The 22661-nt window shown below is 43.2% G+C and overlaps 3 protein-coding genes across 10 annotated transcripts in view; 1 reads left to right on the forward strand and 2 right to left on the reverse strand.

Annotated features, from left to right (window-relative positions):
* The window catches only part of LOC123144919 (uncharacterized), a 5619-nt gene extending 3884 nt beyond the window's left edge, over positions 1-1735 (forward strand). For all 7 annotated transcript variants that reach the window (XM_044564183.1, XM_044564184.1, XM_044564185.1 and 4 more), the window contains 3 exons: positions 258-412; positions 1101-1202; positions 1287-1735. In XM_044564183.1, the coding sequence (XP_044420118.1) occupies positions 258-412; positions 1101-1202; positions 1287-1419 (390 nt within the window). In that variant the 3' untranslated portion in view covers positions 1420-1735. The remainder of the gene's footprint in view (positions 1-257; positions 413-1100; positions 1203-1286) is intronic.
* Positions 1736-2140: 405 nt separating this feature from the next.
* LOC123144920 (alcohol dehydrogenase-like 6) lies at positions 2141-5304 on the reverse strand. Its single transcript, XM_044564189.1, has 10 exons — positions 5091-5304; positions 4873-5009; positions 4729-4775; positions 4317-4639; positions 4068-4150; positions 3906-3981; positions 3761-3822; positions 3240-3335; positions 2978-3139; positions 2141-2658 (listed from the first exon to the last, which is right to left on the reverse strand). The coding sequence occupies exons 1-10, from the start codon at positions 5140-5142 to the stop codon at positions 2533-2535; spliced, it is 1164 nt and encodes a 387-aa protein (XP_044420124.1). The 5' UTR covers positions 5143-5304; the 3' UTR covers positions 2141-2532.
* Positions 5305-5494: 190 nt separating this feature from the next.
* LOC123144918 (uncharacterized) lies at positions 5495-11064 on the reverse strand. Of its 2 annotated transcripts, XM_044564180.1 has the most exons (11): positions 10750-11013; positions 10089-10214; positions 8814-9048; positions 8549-8635; positions 8289-8458; positions 7800-7942; positions 7536-7713; positions 6836-7433; positions 6609-6721; positions 6282-6525; positions 5495-5955 (listed from the first exon to the last, which is right to left on the reverse strand). In XM_044564180.1, the coding sequence occupies exons 3-11, from the start codon at positions 8889-8891 to the stop codon at positions 5728-5730; spliced, it is 1839 nt and encodes a 612-aa protein (XP_044420115.1). In that variant the 5' UTR covers positions 8892-9048; positions 10089-10214; positions 10750-11013; the 3' UTR covers positions 5495-5727. The 2 variants fall into 2 exon arrangements, with proteins under 2 accessions (XP_044420115.1, XP_044420114.1); XM_044564179.1 differs by lacking the exon at positions 10089-10214 and having other exon boundaries at positions 10750-11064.
* Positions 11065-22661: the final 11597 nt, after the last annotated feature.

Genomic DNA, 22661 nt, shown 5'->3' on the forward strand with positions numbered 1-22661 from the left:
GCGGTCGCGAACATGTTAGTTATTTTGATTTTCAAATTGCAAATGTGTTCCATGGCTTGAAATGGAAAAAAATTATTTGGATGCCACCAATGGTGGAGCTACGTGAGGGCAAAACTCAGCCGTGTACCGCCCAGCTCAGGAGCAGAACTCAGCCGTGTACTCTTCGACGCGGCGACAGATAGATAATATGTAGATCTCTTTACCTTGCTATCTAGAGACATTTAAATCGGTACTGTTGCTCTTTATATTTTTGTCAGGCTGCTGCATACTACTTCCATGGGTTGATTCTTGATGAGGGAAACACCGAGAAATCACAAGAGATGGCAATATCATCCCTACAAGCGTCAGAGGAGTTTCTGAAAGAGAGCAAAAGAGCCTCTAAGGCCTTCCATTCAACTCCTCCGACATCAAGGTCAGTTGACAATTTTTAGTCTTCTTTAGGATTTGATTTACCTGTCCCAAATCTACTACTGTGCCATTTGGTGATTTCTAGGCCTAGTATGAACAAGCTAGCGCAAGGAGGATATAATTCCGAGGAGCCTGCTATTTGAAAGCTATTGTTGCATAGTAGCCTCTGTGTCACAAGATGCACACAGTCATTATTGTTGCATTGCATAATACTCCCTCCGTTCCTAAATATAGGACCCTGATAAGTGCCACACGTGTGGCACGAAGCAATTCCGCTCTGACGTTTTTTGTTGGCAAGTTTAGTTACCCGAGGATGGCAACTTTAGTTGTGAAGCATGGCAACTTTCTGTTTGGATTTTGGATGGCAAGTATCAGTTTTTTTGGTTTTTTTTTCGGATGGCAGCTTTAGAGTAAAAACGTCAGGGCGGTGTTACTTCGTGCCACACGTGTGATGCTTATCATTTGGGTAAATATAAGCCTTTTTATAGATTCAGATGCAGACTACATACGGAGCAAAATGAGTGAATCTACACTCTAAAATATGTCTATATACATCCGTATGTAGTCCATATTGAAATCTCTAAAAAGGGCTTATATTTAGAAACAGAGGGAGTAGTTGAATATTTTAACTTGCAGAGTTTTGTTTGAAGCAATCAAAATGGAGACTGAATTTTGAACATGTAATGTTGCAGGATCTCAACTCCTTTCGGAACAACCAAACATCTCTTGGACATGATCCCAAAAGAGACATTAAGCAAGCTCCAGAATAACCAGGACCTTAACACCCAAGAAAGGTAATACTAATATTTTCTAGAAGGGGTGACAATTATTTACCTTTAATGAAACAGATGTTAATCATAAATATTTTCTAAATTCAGACCATCAAATACCGGAGTCAGCCAGATCATCACACCGCCGCCTCCATTGCCAGATTTCCCTTTGGCCCTAAATCCTGAGGAATATGAGCTCCCCCAATTAGACCCACTGTTGAAGAAGGAAGCTAACCACTAATGAAGTTTCGTTACCAAGCTCAGGCAAGAAAGAAGGCCTTCTTCTAAAAGGGATAACTCCTCCGCAGCTGAAAAAGAGCATAAATTCTGCAACACTTTAGAGGGCAAAAGTGAGAAACGAAGTCTATTACGCCGAATGTTAGAAAGAAAAACAATTTTATTAATGTCGACCAGTTAAAATGAATTACCAAGCTAGTCCAAGGATCTGAAGAGCATTGTACAGACAGATATTTTCGTTTGAATTACACAAATGCTTTTGTTGACAGATTTCTAGCCACCAACTGTGCTAGAAATGTGTATAAAGCAAGCATCCAGTATATCCTTTCACCCGGTGCTGCTTACTAAAATCACAGGATGGATTTCAGTCCATTCTGTGAACTTCTGTGATCCTTTTTTGGTGTCAAAAAGTGCTAAAAGGGGACCCGCAACCTGTTTAACTTCAAGAGATTCTTTTTTTTACGGAGAACTTCAAGAGAAATTATATGTACATAATGCGCATATTACATGACACATAGTTGGATAAAAACAATATTATGGCAGTACATATTTTGAGACATGGTGCTTCCACAGTTGAACTTTAACAGATAGTACTAAGAGTGGTTACTAGCCGAGGATAGCCCTTGAAGCGCACACAAATAACAGGTTTCATGATTTTGAAAATAGAATTCATTACGAAGGACCATACAATGGATCCTCGATCTAAATAATGTATAACTCGTCCATAAGAAGAAATGATTTTATTTACATTTTTAGAACATTCAATTTTACATAATTCATCGCAATCAAGAAGCTCAAATATTAGAACAATATTGCACAATGCACCGAACATGCATACAACATTACAATCACTAACAGATCAATTTTTAACAAGTTAGATTACATGAATAATTCTTGAGGTCGGACATATGAGGAATTCCAAGGGAATGTCAGTATGATTTGTAATCTCCTCAACAACTATAACACCATAATTCCAAGGTGAGATGCCAATAGAGAATGGCGCTAGAGCTTCAATATGTTGATGTCATGAAAACTCGAGCCAGGAGCAGATCAAGTGAAAAATTACTGATGAGAAAACCACCAAAATTGTACAGGTATGATGGCACTGATGTATAAATCAATCCTGTCGCTTTGGCATGTGAATCACGCATCGCAAACACCTGTTTTGTAGCATCAGTTCAAGCGCTTTGTTGATGTCACTGAATGGCATATCATGTGTGACAAGGCCATCAACTTGGATTTCCTGAGAAGTTACATGACAGAATGGTCAATGCATATTTGAGGTCTACGCTTTCCAAATAATTTGTCGCGGTTGAAAACTATATTACACATGCCACATGTATTGAATCTATTTTGTGTGGCAACTGTTGATTCTGCAATGTCTCGTCCATTATACTAGTATCATGTCTAGTTGCCTCAACCATCTCACGCCACACTAAAGAGGGACAGACTAATTACACCAAGACGAATAATGAAGTTCAGTTGCTTAATTTAGCATTGTTAACTGAAAGTTGGAAAAAGCATTACAAAACATTTGGTTCTGCAACAGTTTTCCAAATTACCTTGTTTGCGTACTTCTCCACTAACAAAGGTATGTCAGATTTGGGTCTCCATCCTCCAAACAAAGACCCCTTCAGTGTTCTTCCAGAGAGAAGCAATCCATAATGAGCAGAAACTTCTGGTTTTGCTTTTGGTACACCAAGAGTTACAGTCAGTCCCCATCCCTGACAAGACCAAACATGAGAGGAGAAAATGCATCTGAACATAATAGTAAACTTTGTGGCACACGATTACTAGAAATGAAAAAGATGAACAGAAAATTACATCAGAACATGATTGCAATGCAGTCGAGACTACTCCAGTATCACCCACACATTCAAAAGAGTAATCAGCCCCTCCATCAGTAAGCCGTTTTACTACCTGAAAGGATGAAAATAAATATCATTCCTATGTTGTTTAGGTTGGGATCAATGAGTTAAAAGTTAAAACATTAGAAATGAAAACCAGTACCACAACAATATTTTGACCTATACTGGCAAAGTATGTTGGACAAGTATTGCCTAGGAAAAGAACTTTTGTGATCTTGCTTTATTTTAAGATTTTATGAAATTTAAATGTTAGCACAGTCTATGAGTGAGCACATCAGTTTGTTTGCGTAAACAGAATGCCAATTGTACACCAAAGATGCAGTTAAGATAGTCATATAAACTGTAATTGATTAGTAGTTCAAGTTTCTCAGTCAATTTGATCTAATTTAATTTTTCCATATGCCTCCCCTAACCGAGGGAGCCCGGTTCCACAATCATCATGTAACGAAGCAAACCCAAAAACTTCAGGAAAAGTACCTGCTGAACAGGCTCATTCAGTTCGGCAGGATTAATAAAATCTGTAACACCAAAAGCCTTCCCTGTGCCACAGACACACCAAGTAAGTTCACAGAAAAATATTGCTACAGAAGCATACAGTTATTATTTTGTACTGCAAAAATACCCTTTTCTTGCTTATCAGGATTGGTATCTACTCCAATAATCTTGGAAGCTCCCCGTAGCTTAGCACCTTGAGCGACCTAAATCAGCAGATTGGGCCTCAGAATTGCATTTCTCGATATGTGTTTTCAACTTACATACAATAGCAGCCTCCGTAGATACTCACCGAAAGTCCTACTGTTCCCAGACCAAATATAACTACACTTGATCCCTTGGATACATCAGCAACATTCCAAGCCGCGCCAAGGCCTAAAGAACGGATTTATAACATATAAACAGCGGATGATCAGATACCATTAAAACATGCCACCACGGAAGATGACTGAATAATTTGAACACCAACAATTCTTCGCACCAAACAAATACTACTATATAGCTTCAGAAGGAGAAGGGCATGGGGCAAAGTAAAGGGTACCTGCAGAGGCGCCGCAGCTGAGCAGGCATATCCTGTCCATGGGCATGGTGGGGCTGACCTTGACCGCGCAGCCAGAGTGGACAACCGCGTACTCGCTGAAGCTCGACACGGCGCAGTAGTGGTACACGGGCTTCCCGCCGATGGAGAAGCGGGTGGTCTGGTCGCTGTGCATGACGCCCTTCCTCTCCAGGCCGAGCGTCTGGCACATGTTGCTTTTCCCCGACACGCAGTGCTTGCAGCTCATGCATTCCCCGATGAAGACGGTGAGCGCGTGGTCTCCCACCTGGAACTCGGTCACTCCTTCCCCGACGCTCTCGACCACCCTGCAGACCGAAGGTGTTAGGCTGTCAGCATTGTGACTTGTGTAAGCAGTGAAGCAAAAGGAGAGAGCGAGAGAGATTGTGATACGGACCCGGATGCTTCGTGCCCGAAAATTCTGGGGAACAGATCGGGCTGCGCCTGCGGTTGGGAACAGAGTTCAGAGGAGATGGCGATCAGACAAGACTGGAATGAATAAGATGCAAATGCAGGGGAGTCGGAGGGTGCCGGTGCGTACCGTGGACTGCCACTGGGTGACGTCGCTGCGGCAGATGGAGGTGGAGACGACCTTGACGCGGATCTCCAGTGGCCCCGGCGGGGCGACCTCCACGTCCTCCATCACCAGCGCCTGCCCCGGCCCCCATGCCACCGCCGCTGCACGCCACCAAACACCGACGAGTCAGGAGAACACACACGCGCACGCACGCGACGAAACCAGAAGGGCGGATTGGTCACCTCGGCAGGTGATGACCGCCGGAGGGGAGGACGACGATGCAGCGGCGGCCATTGCGGGAGATTTGCCTGCTCGTTTGCTGTCTGCGCGAATTCTGGTGGAGAGAAGTCAAACAATCATCGCTCCTTGGTTTCGCTTTAGTAGGGGAGGGGTAGGTAGGTAGGAATGCCCCTGCCGCTACCTACCGCCGTTGCTCAATGCTGCTGCCCGCCAACACTGTAACAAGAAACTTGAACAACTTATTACTGTCGGGAAAGAGCGCGCATAAGCAACGGCTCGGAACCACCTGAAGTTTGTCAATTCGAGGCCGCAAAATAACACGATCTAGGCAACCTTCATAGCCGTCGGGAACAAAAAGAGAACTCTCTCTGCTTACAGAACTTGCATCGGAACTTGGAAGCCCAATAATCCAACGCAACTGTTTGTATAGACATATCTGTAGCTTTTTATGCATCGATAACAATGACAAATGTACAATGATTACATTTTTAATCAGGAGACATCATTAGCATTCAGCACTACAAATGTACTGTAGAAACGATTCACAGGGTAATCAGGGGTGATATCTGTACATGTTAGCTGCCTAGGCAATTGGGGAAAATTGTGAGCTCTTAGTTGCAATGGACACAGAGCTCATAGTCATATCTTTTTCTTGTCTTCCTTAGGTCTGATCATCTGTACAGGAGCGGCTGGAATACGGGCCCACCACTCTTTAATTCGTCTTCGGAACTTCTCTGTGTGTTGCTTCCTTAATGGCATCTCCCTCGTGTAAACCTCCAGGACTGCCATCAGGAGCAGATGCTTAGGAGGCATCAACACGACAACCGCAGCTGCAACAAGAAGTGCCACTGCGACTATTTCAGTTGCCTGCATACCCAAAAATTGGAGATTAGCATTATGACGGTTTGATCTCACTGCATAGTTACAAAGAAAACTTATTTTGAAATGATGTGCAATGCTAAATGTAACCTATCACAGATGTTTAGATGCATATTGGGCTAGAAATGGCTCATATCTAACAAGCCGAATAAATGTTATAACTAAGTTGTACTATCAAATTGTAAAACAAAATACACCAAGTGTTAGTCATGTCAAGGGATCGTTTATCATAGGTATATCGAAGCACTGTGAGTTTGCTAGGCTATATCCCTCAATAAACAGACCCGTATTCGAAAGCAACAGCAAGGACAAACCTTTGGAACAGCTGCAAACAAGAGAGCTCTGAACTTGAGAAGAACAATATTTACAGCCTGTAGGGTGTCTTCCAACTTGGATATAGCTTCCTGCAGGATCAAGATTTGCTCGACAGGATTTTTAGCTGGAGGGGGTCTTACTTCAAGCACTTCCAACAGTTTCCCTTCTTCACTGTACTTATGCCAAAGCATAACGACAGCAAAGACTATGAAAACAGAGGGTACAGTGTAACTGACAAGCCCGCTACATAACAAAGAAAAGACATACTAAGCAAAGCGATATACGTAAGCATACTTGATAAGATCCTGCAACCACAACGAAATTACCTTTGGATAACATAGAGGATAAAAGCTAAGAACAAAAATGATTTCAGAGGATCTTCCCACTTGGTTAAAGAGTAAATAAGTTTGCCTGCATGAATGAACGAAAAAAGTATCTCCTGCAAAATAAGGGCCAACCATCAGAAATCAAATAGCAATAATGTACTTGTACAATACACCACTTGGGTGTGACCATTGGAAAAGAACAATTTAAGTTGATCTTATCAGCACACCTGCATGAGGGCTACATTTGCATCAAGACCTTCCACCTTCACTTGATCAACTGTAGCACGTGCTGCCTCTATTCTTTCAGAATAAAGAAATGACTCTTGCAAAGCAGCCTCCAGAGATTTTGTTACACCAACACAAACAGCACAAAAGCTTATCTCCTTTCCAGTTTCATTTTTTCTCTTCAGCAAGTTAAATCCCATTCTAGAGAGAGCATATAATGAAAATGGTACAGAATGAGTCTGCGGTGCTTTGTCAACTGCTGGCTCAGTTGCCAAATGGCTCAATGAAGTGTCCAACAGTTGGAAGTAGTTGTTGTATAGGGCCTCTAATACCATATCTCCTTTTGGGAGCTTTTCAGCTAAGCTAAAAGTGAGTGTTGTCTTAAAGTGAGAGGGAGCAATATGAAAAGCTTCTTTCACAGCAGAGTATCTCAAGATGCCCAGGACAGCCTTTGAGAGTGCTTCTGCTCTCTGAATATCTTCAAGGTTGAATTTTCTGATAAATCTATTCACCTGCATTACTTCACGAGTGATTGCTAACCAATAGTTTCTTCGTGAGGGGCTCCCTAACTCAGGAAAGTCGAAATAAATTGGTTCTGTTCTGCAAATATGGTGCTGTTAGTTTTGAAGGAAACCTATGAAAGTACACCTACAGTGGTCAGTAACATAAGTACTAGAGAACTCTTCCCATTTCAATACTTACAAAGTGCTTGATTTGTACATCACAGCTTTATCAAACAGACGAACACCCAATGGTCCAGTAAAATCTCGCTTGATCACTTGATTTGAATCTGTTGCTAAATCATATTTAACAATCTTATCACCATAACCAACTCTGATACTCTGAAAATAAAGAGCATGTGTTGTAAGGATCAATGTTCCTGCCAAAAATAAAGAGATGATTAGTGGATTCCTAAAATGAAGCATGCCTGCAAAATGAAAATCAAATGCCAGTCAGTCAGTTCACCTGGCCAAGCTGATATCCCAATATGCTGCAATACAGGATGAATAGGCTTGTCACCATCAATAGCTACGATACATTCCCCAGCATCAAGATTAAAACTTGAAGCAAGGGATGACTGCATAACTCCTTTGATAGATCTGAATACCCTACATAATAACATGGATATTTCTCTTAATGTATTTACTGAATCAACCATAGATTCATAGCATACCCTTTTCCTGGTCAAAAGGTTTGTTTGGGAAAGCTTCTAAATCAATGTCCCCGAAAAAACCCTGGGGCAGGATAGAAAGCACTACCAATAAAGTATCAATTCCACAATAAAAACACCTAATGCCGCAACTATAGTTGTAGAGAATACGAACTTGGTCTATTAATTTGAAGCCATCACTAACAGTGATCAAAGGATATTCATACATTGATTCCATAGACATTAACAAAGGGTAGGGCAAATAAATAATGAGAATTTGATCATCTATAAACTGTATTCCTTACCGGTCTAAACTTTTGAGATACTTGTCGTATACAAAATAATGTAAGCGGCCACCAGATGAACACGTAAGTGCATCAAACAGATTGTGGACAGTAACCAAGTCAGCTATTATTGGGCATGAAGGCGCTATTCGTGTAAAAGCACTTAATCCAACTGTCTTCATGTCGTTGACCTAAAAATGAACAGCACTAAATCATCATGTGCACACACATGAAGAGATGTGGTCGTAACAAAAAATCAATGTTATGTAAACAGAACTAACTTGAACAGCCAAACTTGTGGAATTCGCATAGAAAATTGATCCCTCGTCTTCATCTTCAATCTCCACGGGATTACACGAGGTAGAATTCTGACAATCACAATAAATAGAAAGAATAATGAATATCATAAAGTTAGAACTGTAAATTTCTCTTCAGAAAATGCAGGTGTCATTTATTTATTTATGCTCCAAACAGCACTGTTTGATAAAGAAAAAAGGGAAGATGAATGGTATATGGTGACCAACTGTGGCAATGAAGATTTCTCACATTTTTTAGCAATCCTTCCTCAGCACCTGGGTTTTCCCAAGCAAGCATCATATCAAACATTAAACGACGAAGATTCATATCAGACAAATAGTCTGGACGTGTAGTTACTTCATGAAGAGCTTTGTGGCAGCAGTACTCTAATAGTTCTCTGGCATATGTATTGGGTTCCTTACAATTATCTGGGAAATCAGCCTCATAACTTTGCTGCAAGTTCTCAGTTGCAACAGCAAGAATCCTGAAATGTAAAACTGAGGAAGCTAAGCACTTGACTTTAGAACTAATCATTTTGAGAGGAACTGAAGTAGAAACTTGTCAGACATCACAGCAACGATATGAATGGAAGGGTATAACAGTGGAAATTTTGGGAGCGAATAAGGGTGATGTCATGTTTTAAGGCTAATTACGACGTTCTTCAAAGTATAGAACTTGACTTGATCAAAAGGTGCGTTCAGATTTAGCTGATTCGACTGTGGCTAACTTATGCTGCTTTACTTTTGCTCACACAACAAGACCAGATACAGTAAGAACCACTGTATATCTAGCAATTACTATCAAGAAACCTGGTGCTTTGCTAGGGGCCACAACTTTTTACTACATGTCAGACTAATTGCTTTATGGAATTGAGGTGTTGCTAGGTATATCCACAAAATCGTGATAGATCAGGGTGTCTTTGCAAAACATATTTAAGTTGGGTGATGAGCAATCTGGCAATCCCATCTCAGTCTCAACCATTGATAGCGAATCATATGCAACAACCAATTATCACATTTTATAGGAGTAATGACATGTGGGCATTAGCAGAGTATCAAAATCGAAGTGTGTCATATATATCAATAAATGTCCAGAAATAGATAGCTATTATTACACTCGATTTCCACAATGTAAGAATTCATTCAGAGAAATCAGCAGCCCCATCATTCAATTTTCACGGTTAGTACAAGTAGAAGCAAACGGGCCATTACCACCAATTGCTCTTTTTTTTATACGAGTAATGACATGTGGGCATTAGCGAAATATTGAAGTGTGTCATACAAATGTCCAAAAAAATAACTAGCTATTACCAATGTTCAGGAAATCGTTAACTAGTAATTGATCGGCCAGCTGGCGAGTAGGGCATTAATTGGCCAGTTAACTGATTTATAGGACGATATTTTGCATACAGGCTATTACTATACTCTCTACTTACAGAATGTAACAGTTTATGCAGAGAAAATTAGCAGTCCCATTTCCTCTCTATATGAGCTAATTTTAGATGGAAGTTAAATTACGATTAACCTGGTAGTGGTGTAACTATGCTGATTGGTCCATTCTTTTCAGTCAGTGAATCTTGGAGATGCAGAATATATCAATTGAATGTGCAGTCTAGCAAAACGGTGAAGTCGAAATTACAGACATTATGCCCTATGCATGAAGAAAGTCAATGTCAACAGTCATATATACACCAAAACCATGTGAATCCCTGAAACTCACAGGGAGATCCATTGAAGCACTATAAATTCATGTCCAACTAAAAGAGAGTATTCTAGATACATCAACTCCTGTACTCTACCCACCCCGAGGACAATAACTACTGTCTACCGCCAACGATGAGATTGAAAGCACGCTGCTATTTTTTGCTTAACGAAAGGGGAGAAAATAAGTAATACAGAAACGCACGCAGGCGCTTCCTATCGAATTAAGCAAATTAAATTAACAGTCAGCGAGCAATCATATCATAGGTGCTGAACAGGCTAAGATGATTTCAGATATAGGAGCATTTAAGCACACGCCTCAGATGAACCGATCCAACGAATTTGGGGCAAGCAATCAGCAACAGTTGGGTGAGTGAGTCGAGGAGCAAAGAGTACATGGCTTGAATCGAACTTCAACCCTCGACCCCTACTACTAGTAGTCTTCTATACGGAGCGAGTTTGAGGTTGGGAAGGCCCCTGCGTACCGTGAGCAGCGGGAGACGACCGAGTTGGCAACGGACGAGAGCTGCGGGATGCCTCCGTCGGCGGCGCCGCCCTCGCTATCTGCCGCCGCGGGGGAGCGGGAGGTGGTGGAAGCGGCGAAGGCGGCGGCCGACTGGCGGGAGAGGCGGGAGAGGAAGGTGCGGATGGGCTTCTCGCGCACCCACGTCTCCACGATCCCCATGCCGACCCCGCTCTCCCTCGACTCCTGCTTGACCCTTCGGGGCTTGATTGGACTGGAAGCCTTCTTCCCCTTGCTTTGAGTTGAGGGCTGTGCTGCCGGTTGCTCTTCCTTCCGTCTTCGTTTCCTCGCCTCCGTGTCGTCACGTCTCGTGCGTTTCCACCGCGGTGTATCTTACTAACCAACTGTAGGGCCAGCTGTGTATGCGCGCGGGGAATGCGGCCAGGTAGGATGACGGTGCTGACGGGGCCGCCAGCACAGTGGAAGGTGTTCTTTTTTCCATTTGAACAACGCTAACGTCCACACGTGTGGTGAGAGCGAAACCTGCCCACACGTCTTATAACACATAGACTGTGCCACGACATCGCATGCATGCATGTGGAAATCTTTTTGGATTTTCAGTTTTTAAAATGTTTTATCTCTTAAATGAAAAATCTGATTGAAGATCCGTTTTCACCATTAAATCGCTCGCGACGAGATCTTCGGAACTAGATCTCATATCAATATATTTCGACGAATTTTTTTGGTTAAAAGTTGTCATATCTATTCCACATGAATTGCCATGGTGTTTACACTGAAGTTGTCATGATATGTTTCAGCTATTTTTTTTCTACATTTAAAAGTAAATTTTGACATTTATAGAATGGGGAATTAAGAAACTAGGCTTGCCATGAAACCATAAACTAAAATTGCCATGATACATGCACTTAAAATTGCCATGGTTTATAAAAAAATAATTTTTATGGTCAAAGTACTGGAGTTGCCATCATCAAAATACTAAAATTGTCATACTCTACAAACTGAAATTTGCCGCATGACAACTTTAGTTTAATCACTATGGCAACTACAGTGTAAACATCATAGCAACTTTTAGGCAAAAAAATCGTCGAAACATATCAACATGGGGTCTAGTTTTGAAGATCTCGTCGAGACGAATTTAATGGTGAAAACGGATTTTTAATTTGTTTTTTAATTAGGGGATAAAACATTTTAAGCCAAAAACCAAAAAAAACTGCTGATGTCATCTGTACACATGTGGCAAAATGAGTGGTAAAGGAAGCGTGTGGGCGATGTGCAAGATGCCACACGTGTGGGCGTTAGTTTTTCAGAAAAACTAACGCCCACACGTGTGGGTGTTTGCACATCGCCCACACGCCTCCATCACCACTCATTTTGCCATGTATGAATAGATGACATCATCAGAAAAAAATTTAGTTCTCGGCTTAAAAATCTTTTATCTCCTAATTAAAAAAGTGAATTAAAAATCTGTTTTCACCATTAAATCCGTCTTGATGAGATCTTCAAAACTACACCCCATGTTGATATATTTCGACTAATTTTTTTTGCCCAAAAGTTGTCATGATGTTTACACTATAGTTGCCATAGTGCTTAAACTATTTGCAACAATAAGAACGTCATTAATTCTTCCCATAGGTTTCTTAATAGTGGAATCCGCAAGGTGCAAATTTAAAGAGCAATCATCAAAATCTCAGAAACCTAGCAAATCACACAAAGTTTTTGAAATCGTGGAAACACTAGCACCCAAATCACACAAAGCATAGCATTCATGATCTTTAATTTTAATTTTAATAGTAGGTTCCCACTCATCATAAAGTTTCCTAGGGATAGAAACTTTCAACTCAAGTTTTTCTTCATAAGATTGCATCAAAGCATCAACGATATGTTTGGTAAAAGCTTTATTTTGACTATAAGCATGAGGAGAATTTTGCACGGATTGCAACAAGGAAATACAATCTATCAAAGATCAATTATCATAATTAAATTCTTTGAAATCCAAAATAGTGGGTTCATTAACATCTAATGTTTTGATTTCTTCAATCCCACTTTTATCAATTTTAGCATCAAGATCTAAAAGCTCCGAATTTTTGGAACGCCTTCTAGGTAAAGGTGGACCATATTCAGTCCCATCATTATCAAGATTCATATTGCAAAACAAAGATTTAATAGGGGATACATCAATAACTTTTAGATCTTCATCTTTGTTTTCATAAAAATTAGAAGAACACGCTTTTATAAAGCAATCTTTCTTAGCACGCATCCTAGCGGTTCTTTCTTTGCACTCATCAATGGAAATTCTCATGGCTTTGAGAGACTCATTGATATCATGCTTAGGAGGAATAGATCTCAGTTTCAAAGAATCAACATCAAGAGAAATTCTATCAACGTTCCTAGCCAATTCATCAACTTTAAGCAATTTCTCTTCAAGCAAAGCATTGAAATTCTTTTGCGAATTCATAAACTATTTAACACTAGTCTCAAATTCAGAGGGCATCTTATTAAAAATTCCATAAGAATTGTTGTAGGAATTACCATAATTATTAGAGGAATTGCTAGGATAAGGCCTAGGATTAAAGTTTCCTCTATACGCGTTGTTACCAAAATTATTCCTACCAACAAAATTCACATCCATAGATTCATTATTATTCTCAATCAAAGTAGACAAAGGCATATCATTAGGATCAGAAGAAACACTCTTACTAGCAAATAATTTCATAAGTTCATCCATCTTTCCACTGAAAACATTAATTTCTTCTATCGTATGCACTTTTTTATTAGTAGATCTTTCAATGTGCCATTGAGAATAATTAACCATAATATTATCTAGGAGTTTAGTAGCTTCTCCTAAAGTGATTTCCATAAAAGTGCCTCCCGCGGCCGAATCTAAAAGATTTCTAGAAGGAAAATTCAATCCGACATAAAAAATTTGTATAATCATCCACAAATTTAAACCATGCGTAGGGCAATTACGTATCATTAATTTCATCCTCTCCCAAGCTTGTGCAACATGTTCATGATCAAGTTGCTTAAAATTCATAATATCGTTTCTAAGAGAGATAATCTTAGCGGGAGGAAAATACTTAGAGATAAAAGCATCCTTGCACTTGTTCCAGGAATCAATACTATTTTTAGGCAAAGACGACCAAGCTTTAGCACGATCTCTAAGCGAAAAAGGAAATAGCTTCAATTTAACAATATCATTGTCAACATCTTTCTTCTTTTGCATATCACACATATCAACGAAGCTATTTAGATGAGTAGCGACATCTTCACTAGGAAGTGTTGGAAATATGCCCTAGAGGCAATAATAAATGGTTATTATTATATTTCTGTGTTCATGATAATAGTCTTTTATTCATGCTATAATTGTATTGTCCGGAAATCGTAATACATGTGTGAATACATAGACCACAACCTGTCCCTAGTAAGCCTCTAGTTGACTAGCTCGTTGATCAACAGATAGTCATGGTTTCCTGACTATGGACATAGGATGTCATTGATAACGGGATCACATCATTAGGAGAATGATGTGATGGACAAGACCCAACTTAAGCATAGCATAAAAGATCGTGTAGTTTCGTTTGCTAGAGCTTTTCCAATGTCAAGTATCTTTTCCTTAGACCATGAGATCGTGCAACTCCCGGATACCGTAGGAGTGCTTTGGGTGTGCCAAACGTCACAACGTAACTGGGTGACTATAAAGGTGCATTACGGGTATCTCCGAAAGTGTCTGTTGGGTTGGCACGGATCGAGACTGGGATTTGTCACTCCGTGTAAACGGAGAGGTATCTCTGGGCCCACTCGGTAATGCATCATCATAATGAGCTCAATGTGACTAAGGCGTTAGTCAAGGGATCATGCATTGCGGTACGAGTAAAGAGACTTGCCGGTAACGAGATTGAACAAGGTATTGGGATACCGACGATCGAATCTCGGGCAAGTAACATACCGATTGACAAAGGGAATTGCATACGGATTGATTGAATCCTCGACACCGTGGTTCACCCGATGATATCATCGTGGAACATGTGGGAGCCAACATGGGTATCCAGATCCCGCTGTTGGTTATTGACCGGAGAGGCGTCTCGGTCATGTCTGCATGTCTCCCGAACCCGTAGGGTCTACACACTTAAGGTCCGATGACGCTAGGGTTGTAGAGATATATGTATGCGGAAACCCGAAAGTTGTTCGGAGTCCCGGATGAGATCCCGGACGTCACGAGAGGTTCCGGAATGGTCCGGAGGTGAAGAATTATATATAGGAAGTCAAGTTTCGGCCACCGGGAAAGTTTCGGGGGTTACCGGTATTGTACCGGGACCACCGGAAGGGTCCCGGGGGTCCACCGGGTGGGGCCACCTATCCCGGAGGGCCCCGTGGGCTGAAAGTGGAAGGGAACCAGCCCTTAGTGGGCTGGGGCGCCCCCCTTGGGCCTTCCCCCATGCGCCTAGGGTTGGGAACCCTAGGGGGGAGCTTCCCCCTTGCCTTGGGGGGCAAGTCAACCCCTTCCCCCCTTGGCCGCCCCCCCCCTTGGAGATCCCATCTCCCAGGGCTGGCGCACCCCCCAGGGGCCTATATAAAGGGGGGAGGGCAGCACACTACAGCCTTGGGCGCCTCCCTCCTCCCCTGCAACACCTCTCTCTCTCTCTCGCAGAAGCTTGGTGAAGCCCTGCCGGAGACCCGCTACATCCACCACCACGCCGTCGTGCTGTTGGATCTCCATCAACCTCTCCTCTCCCCTTGCTGGATCAAGAAGGAGGAGACGTCGCTGCACCGTACGTGTGTTGAACGCGGAGGTGCCGTCCGTTCGGCACTCGGTCATCGGTGATTTGGATCACGGCGAGTACGACTCCGTCATCCACGTTCATTGGAACGCTTCCGCTCGCGATCTACAAGGGTATGTAGATGCACTCCTTTCCCCTCGTTGCTAGTAGACTCCATAGATGCATCTTGGTGAGCGTAGGAAAATTTTAAATTATGCTACGATTCCCAACAGTGGCATCATGAGCCAGGCCTATGCGTAGTTACTATGCACGAGTAGAACACAAAGCAGTTGTGGGCGTTGAGTTTGCCAATTCTTCTTGCCGCTACTAGTCTTTTCTTGTTTCGGCGGCATTGTAGGATGAAGCGGCCTGGACCGACCTTACACGTACGCTTACGTGAGACAGGTTCCACCGACTGACATGCACTAGATGCATAAGGTGGCTAGCGGGTGTCTGTCTCTCCTACTTTAGTCGGAACGGATTCGATGAAAAGGGTCCTTATGAAGGGTAAATAGAAATTGGCAAATCGCGTTGTGGTCATACGTAGGTAAGAAAACGTTCTTGCTAGAAACCTACAAACCACGTAAAAACTTGCAACAACAATTAGAGGACGTCTAACTTGTTTTTGCAGCAAGTGCTATGTGATGTGATATGGCCAGAAGATGTGATGAATGATATATGTGATGTATGAGATTGATCATATTCTTGTAATAGGAATCACGACTTGCATGTCGATGAGTATGACAACCGGCAGGAGCCATAGGAGTTGTCTTTATTATTTTGCATGACCTGCGTGTCATTGAATAACGCCATGTAATTTACTTTACTTTGTTGCTAAACGCGTTAGCCATACAAGTAGAAGTAACCGTTGGCGTGACGACTTCATGAAGACACAATGATGGAGATCATGATGATGGAGATCATGGTGTCATGCCGGTGACGAAGATGATCATGGTGCCCCGAAGATGGAGATCAAAGGAGCATGATGATATTGGCCATATCATGTCACTATTTGATTGCATGTGATGTTTATCATGTTTTTGCATCTTATTTGCTTAGAACGACGGTAGTAAGTAAGATGATCCCTTATAATAATTTCAAGAAAGTGTTCACCCTAACTGTGCACCGTTGCGAAGGTTCGTTGTTTCGAAGCACCACGTGATGATCGGGTGTGATAGATTCTAACGTTCGAATACAACGGGTGTTGACGAGCCTAGCATGTACAGACATGGCCTCGGAACACACGCAATACACTTAGGTTGACTTGACGAGCCTAGCATGTACAGACATGGCCTCGGAACACGGAGGACCGAAATGTTGGAAATATGCCCTAGAGGCAATAATAAATGGTTATTATTATATTTCTGTGTTCATGATAATAGTCTTTTATTCATGCTATAATTGTATTGTCCGGAAATCGTAATACATGTGTGAATACATAGACCACAACCTGTCCCTAGTAAGCCTCTAGTTGACTAGCTCGTTGATCAACAGATAGTCATGGTTTCCTGACTATGGACATAGGATGTCATTGATAACGGGATCACATCATTAGGAGAATGATGTGATGGACAAGACCCAATCCTAAGCATAGCATAAAAGATCGTGTAGTTTCGTTTGCTAGAGCTTTTCCAATGTCAAGTATCTTTTCCTTGGACCATGAGATCGTGCAACTCCCGGATACCGTAGGAGTGCTTTGGGTGTGCCAAACGTCACAACGTAACTGGGTGACTATAAAGGTGCATTACGGGTATCTCCGAAAGTGTCTGTTGGGTTGGCACGGATCGAGACTGGGATTTGTCACTCCGTGTAAACGGAGAGGTATCTCTGGGCCCACTCGGTAATGCATCATCATAATGAGCTCAATGTGACTAAGGCGTTAGTCACGGGATCATGCATTGCGGTACGAGTAAAGAGACTTGCCGGTAACGAGATTGAACAAGGTATTGGGATACCGACGATCGAATCTCGGGCAAGTAACATACCGATTGACAAAGGGAATTGCATACGGATTGATTGAATCCTCGACACCGTGGTTCACCCGATGATATCATCGTGGAACATGTGGGAGCCCACATGGGTATCCAGATCCCGCTGTTGGTTATTGACCGGAGAGGCGTCTCGGTCATGTCTGCATGTCTCCCGAACCCGTAGGGTCTACACACTTAAGGTCCGGTGACGCTAGGGTTGTAGAGATATATGTATGCGGAAACCCGAAAGTTGTTCGGAGTCCCGGATGAGATCCCGGACGTCACGAGAGGTTCCGGAATGGTCCGGAGGTGAAGAATTATATATAGGAAGTCCAGTTTTGGCCACCGGGAAAGTTTCGGGGGTTATCGGTATTGTACCGGGACCACCGGAAGGGTCCCGGGGGTCCACCGGGTGGGGCCACCTGTCCCGGAGGGCCCCGTGGGCTGAAAGTGGAGGGGAACCAGCCCCTAATGGGCTGGGGCGCCACTTTGGGCCTCCCCCCATGCGCCTAGGGTTGGGAACCCTAGGGGGGGGAGTTTCCCCTTGCCTTGGGGGGCAAGGCAACCCCTTCCCCCCTTGGCCGCCGCCCCCCCCCTTGGAGATCCCATCTCCAAGGGCTGCGCACCCCTCTTGGGGGCCTATATAAAGGGGGGGAGGGAGGGCAGCACACTACAGCCTTTGGCGCCTCCCTCCTCCCCTGTAACACCTCTCTCTCTCGCGCAGAAGCTCGGTGAAGCCCTGCCGGAGAGCCGCTACATCCACCACCACACCGTCGTGCTGTTGGATCTCCATCAACCTCTCCTCCCCCCTTGCTGGATCAAGAAAGGAGGAGACGTCGCTGCACCGTACGTGTGTTGAACGCGGAGGTGCCGTCCGTTCGGCACTCGGTCATCGGTGATTTGGATCACGGCGAGTACGACTCCGTCATCCACGTTCATTGGAACGCTTCCGCTCGCGATCTACAAGGGTATGTAGATCCACTCCTTTCCCCTCGTTGCTAGTAGACTCCATAGATGCATCTTGGTGAGCGTAGGAAAATTTTAAATTATGCTACGATTCCCAACAGTGGCATCATGAGCCAGGCCTATGCGTAGTTACTATGCACGAGTAGAACACAAAGAAGTTGTGGGCGTTGATGTTGCCAATTCTTCTTGCCGCTACTAGTCATTTCTTGTTTCGGCGGCATTGTAGGATGAAGCGGCCCGGACCGACCTTACACGTACGCTTACGTGAGACAGGTTCCACCGTCCGACATGCACTAGTTGCATAAGGTGGCTAGCGGGTGTCTGTCTCTCCTACTTTAGTCGGAACGGATTCGATGAAAAGGGTCCTTATGAAGGATAAATAGAAATTGGCAAATCACGTTGTGGTCATACGTAGGTAAGAAATCGTTCTTGCTAGAAACCTACAAACCACGTAAAAAACTTGCAACAACAATTAGAGGACGTCTAACTTGTTTTTGCAGCAAGTGATATATGTGATATGATATGGCCAGAAGATGTGATGAATGATATATGTGATGTATGAGATTGATCATATTCATGTAATAGGAATCACGACTTGCATGTCGATGAGTATGACAACCGGCAGGAGCCATAGGAGTTGTCTTTATTATTTTGCATGACCTGCGTGTCATTGAATAACGCCATGTAATTTACTTTACTTTGTTGCTAAACGGTTAGCCATAGAAGTAGAAGTAATCGTTGGCGTGACAACTTCATGAAGACACAATGATGGAGATCATGATGATGGAGATCATGGTGTCGTGCCGGTGACGAAGATGATCATGGTGCCCCGAAGATGGAGATCAAAGGAGCATGATGATATTGGCCATATCATGTCACTATTTGATTGCATGTGATGTTTATCATGTTTTTGCATCTTATTTGCTTAGTACGACGGTAGCAAGTAGGATGATCCCTTATAATAATTTCAAGAAAGTGTTCACCCTAACTGTGCACCGTTGCGAAGGTTCGTCGTTTCGAAGCACCACGTGATGATCGGGTGTGATAGATTCTTACGTTCGCATACAACGGGTGTTGACGAGCCTAGCATGTACAGACATGGCCTCGGAACACACGCAATACACTTAGGTTGACTTGACGAGCCTAGCATGTACAGACATGGCCTCGGAACACGGAGGACCGAAAGGTCGAGCATGAGTCGTATAGAAGATACGATCAACATGGAGATGTTCACCGATCTTGACTAGTCCGTCTCACGTGATGATCGGACACGGCCTAGTTGAGTTCGGATCATGTTTCACTTAGATAACTAGAGGGATGTCTATCTGAGTGGGAGTTCATTAAATAATTTGATTATATGAACTTAATTATCATGAACTTAGTCTAAAAATTCTTTACACTATGTATTGTAGATCAAATGGCCCACGTTGTCCTCAATTTCAACGCGTTCCTAGAGAAAACCAAGCTGAAAGATGATGGCAGCAACTATACGGACTGGGTCCGGAACCTGAGGCTCATCCTCATAGTTGCCAAGAAAGATTATGTCTTAGAAGCACCGCTAGGTGAAGCACCAATCCCTGAGAACCAAGACGTTATGAACGCTTGGCAGCAGCGTGCTGATGATTACTCCCTCGTTCAGTGCGGCATGCTTTACAGCTTGGAACCGGGTCTCCAAAAGCGTTTTGAGAAACATGGAGCATACGAGATGTTCGAGGAGCTGAAACTGGTTTTTCAAGCTCATGCCCGGGTCGAGAGATATGATGTCTCCGACAAGTTCTTCAGCTGTAAAATGGAGGAGAACAGTTCTGTTAGTGAGCACATACTCAGAATGTCTGGGTTGCACAACCGCTTGTCTCAGCTGGGAGTTAATCTCCCGGATGACGCGGTCATTGACAGAATCCTCCAGTCGCTTCCACCAAGCTACAAGAGCTTTGTGATGAACTACAATATGCAGGGGATGGAAAAGACCATTCCCGAGGTATATTCAATGCTAAAATCAGCGGAAGGGGAGATCAAAAAGGAACATCAAGTGTTGATGGTGAATAAAACCACTAAGTTCAAGAAGGGCAAGGGTAAGAAGAACTTCAAGAAGGACAGCAAGGGAGTTGCCGCGCCCGGTAAGCCAGTTACCGGGAAGAAGTCAAAGCATGGACCCAAGCCCGAGACTGAGTGCTTTTATTGCAAGGGAAGTGGTCACTGGAAGCGGAACTGCCCCAAATATTTAGCGGACAAGAAGAAGGCCGGCAACACCCAAGGTATATGTGATATACAAGTAATTGATGTGTACCTTACCAGTACTCGTAGTAGCTCCTGGGTATTTGATACCGGTGCGGTTGCTCATATTTGTAACTCAAATCAGGAACTACGGAATAAACGGAGACTGGCAAAAGACGAGGTAACGATGCGCGTCGGGAATGGTTCCAAGGTCGATGTGATCGCCGTCGGCACGCTACCTCTGCATCTACCCACGGGATTAGTTATAAACCTCAATAATTGTTATTTAGTGCCAGCTTTGAGCATGAACATTGTATCTGGATCTCGTTTAATTCGAGATGGCTACTCATTTAAATCTGAGAATAATGGTTGTTCTATTTATTTGAGAGATATGTTTTATGGTCATGCCCCGCTGGTCAATGGTTTATTCTTGATGAATCTCGAACGTGATGCTACACATGTTCATAGTGTAAATACCAAAAGATGTAAAGTTGATAACGATAGTCCCACATACTTGTGGCACTGCCGCCTTGGTCACATTGGTGTCAAGCGCATGAAGAAGCTCCATGCAGATGGACTTTTGGAGTCTCTTGATTACGAATCATTTGACACGTGCGAACCATGCCTCATGGGTACGATGACCAAGACTCCGTTCTCCGGAACAATGGAGCGAGCAACCAACTTATTGGAAATCATACATACCGATGTGTGCGGTCCAATGAGTGTTGAGGCTCGCGGAGGATATCGTTATGTTCTCACTCTCACTGATGATTTAAGTAGATATGGGTATGTCTACCTAATGAAACACAAGTCTGAAACCTTTGAAAAGTTCAAGGAATTTCAGAGTGAGGTTGAGAATCAACGTGACAGGAAAATAAAATTCTTACGATCAGATCGTGGTGGAGAATATTTAAGTCACGAATTTGGTACACACTTAAGGAAATGTGGAATAGTTTCACAACTCACGCCGCCTGGAACACCTCAGAGAAATGGTGTGTCCGAACGTCGTAATCGCACTCTATTGGATATGGTGCGATCTATGATGTCTCTTACCGATTTACCGCTCTCATTTTGGGGTTATGCTTTAGAGACTGCCGCATTCACTTTAAATAGGGCACCGTCTAAATCCGTTGAGACGACACCGTATGAATTATGGTTTGGGGAGAAACCTAAGCTGTCGTTTCTAAAAGTTTGGGGATGCGATGCTTATGTCAAGAAACTTCAACCTGAAAAGCTCGAACCCAAATCGGAAAAATGCGTCTTCATAGGATACCCTAAGGAAACTATTGGGTACACCTTCTACCTCAGATCCGAAGGCAAGATCTTCGTTGCCAAGAACGGGTCCTTTCTAGAGAAGGAGTTTCTCTCGAAAGAATTGAGTGGGAGGAAAGTGGAACTTGATGAGGTGATAGTCACCCCTTCCGAGTCGGAAAATAGCGCAGCGCGGGAAAATGTTCCTGTGGTGCCTACACCGACGGGGGAGGAAGTTAATGATGATGATCATGAAGCTTCGGATCAAGTTGCCACTGAACTTCGTAGGTCCACAAGGACACGTTCCGCACCAGAGTGGTACGGCAACCCTGTCCTGGAAATCATGTTGTTAGACAACGGTGAACCTTCGAACTATGAAGAAGCGATGGCAGGCCCGGATTCCGACAAATGGCTAGAAGCCATGAAATCCGAGATAGAATCCATGTATGAAAACAAAGTATGGACTTTGACTGACTTGCCCGATGAGCGGCGAGCCATAGAAAACAAATGGATCTTTAAGAAGAAGACGGACGCAGATGGTAATGTGACCATCTACAAAGCTCGACTTGTCGCTAAGGGTTATCGGCAAGTTCAAGGGGTTGACTACGATGAGACTTTCTCACCCGTAGCGAAGCTGAAGTCCGTCCGAATCATGTTAGCAATTGCCGCATACTATGATTATGAGATATGGCAGATGGACGTCAAAACGGCATTCCTTAACGGATTCCTTAAGGAAGAGTTGTATATGATGCAGC

The sequence above is a fragment of the Triticum aestivum genome, chromosome 6D (assembly GCF_018294505.1).
Source record: "Triticum aestivum cultivar Chinese Spring chromosome 6D, IWGSC CS RefSeq v2.1, whole genome shotgun sequence".
Lineage (NCBI taxonomy): Eukaryota > Viridiplantae > Streptophyta > Magnoliopsida > Poales > Poaceae > Triticum > Triticum aestivum.

Bases quoted from the DNA above. Each gene is read 5' to 3' on its own strand.
- LOC123144918 (XM_044564179.1), bottom strand. From the start codon at position 10,949: ATGGGGATCGTGGAGACGTGGGTGCGCGAGAAGCCCATCCGCACCTTC. The intron at 7,943-8,288 runs GTAAGGAATACA...GTTATTATGTAG, and splicing joins TATCTCAAAAGTTTAGACCG to GGTATTCAGATCTATCAAAG. The intron at 5,956-6,281 runs GTTTGTCCTTGC...TTGGGTATGCAG, and splicing joins TGTTTGCAGCTGTTCCAAAG to GCAACTGAAATAGTCGCAGT.
- LOC123144920 (XM_044564189.1), bottom strand. From the start codon at position 5,142: ATGGCCGCCGCTGCATCGTCGTCCTCCCCTCCGGCGGTCATCACCTGC. The intron at 5,010-5,090 runs GTGACCAATCCG...GGTGGCGTGCAG, and splicing joins GGCGGTCATCACCTGCCGAG to CGGCGGTGGCATGGGGGCCG. The intron at 4,151-4,316 runs GTACCCTTTACT...TCCGTTCTTTAG, and splicing joins CAGCTGCGGCGCCTCTGCAG to GCCTTGGCGCGGCTTGGAAT.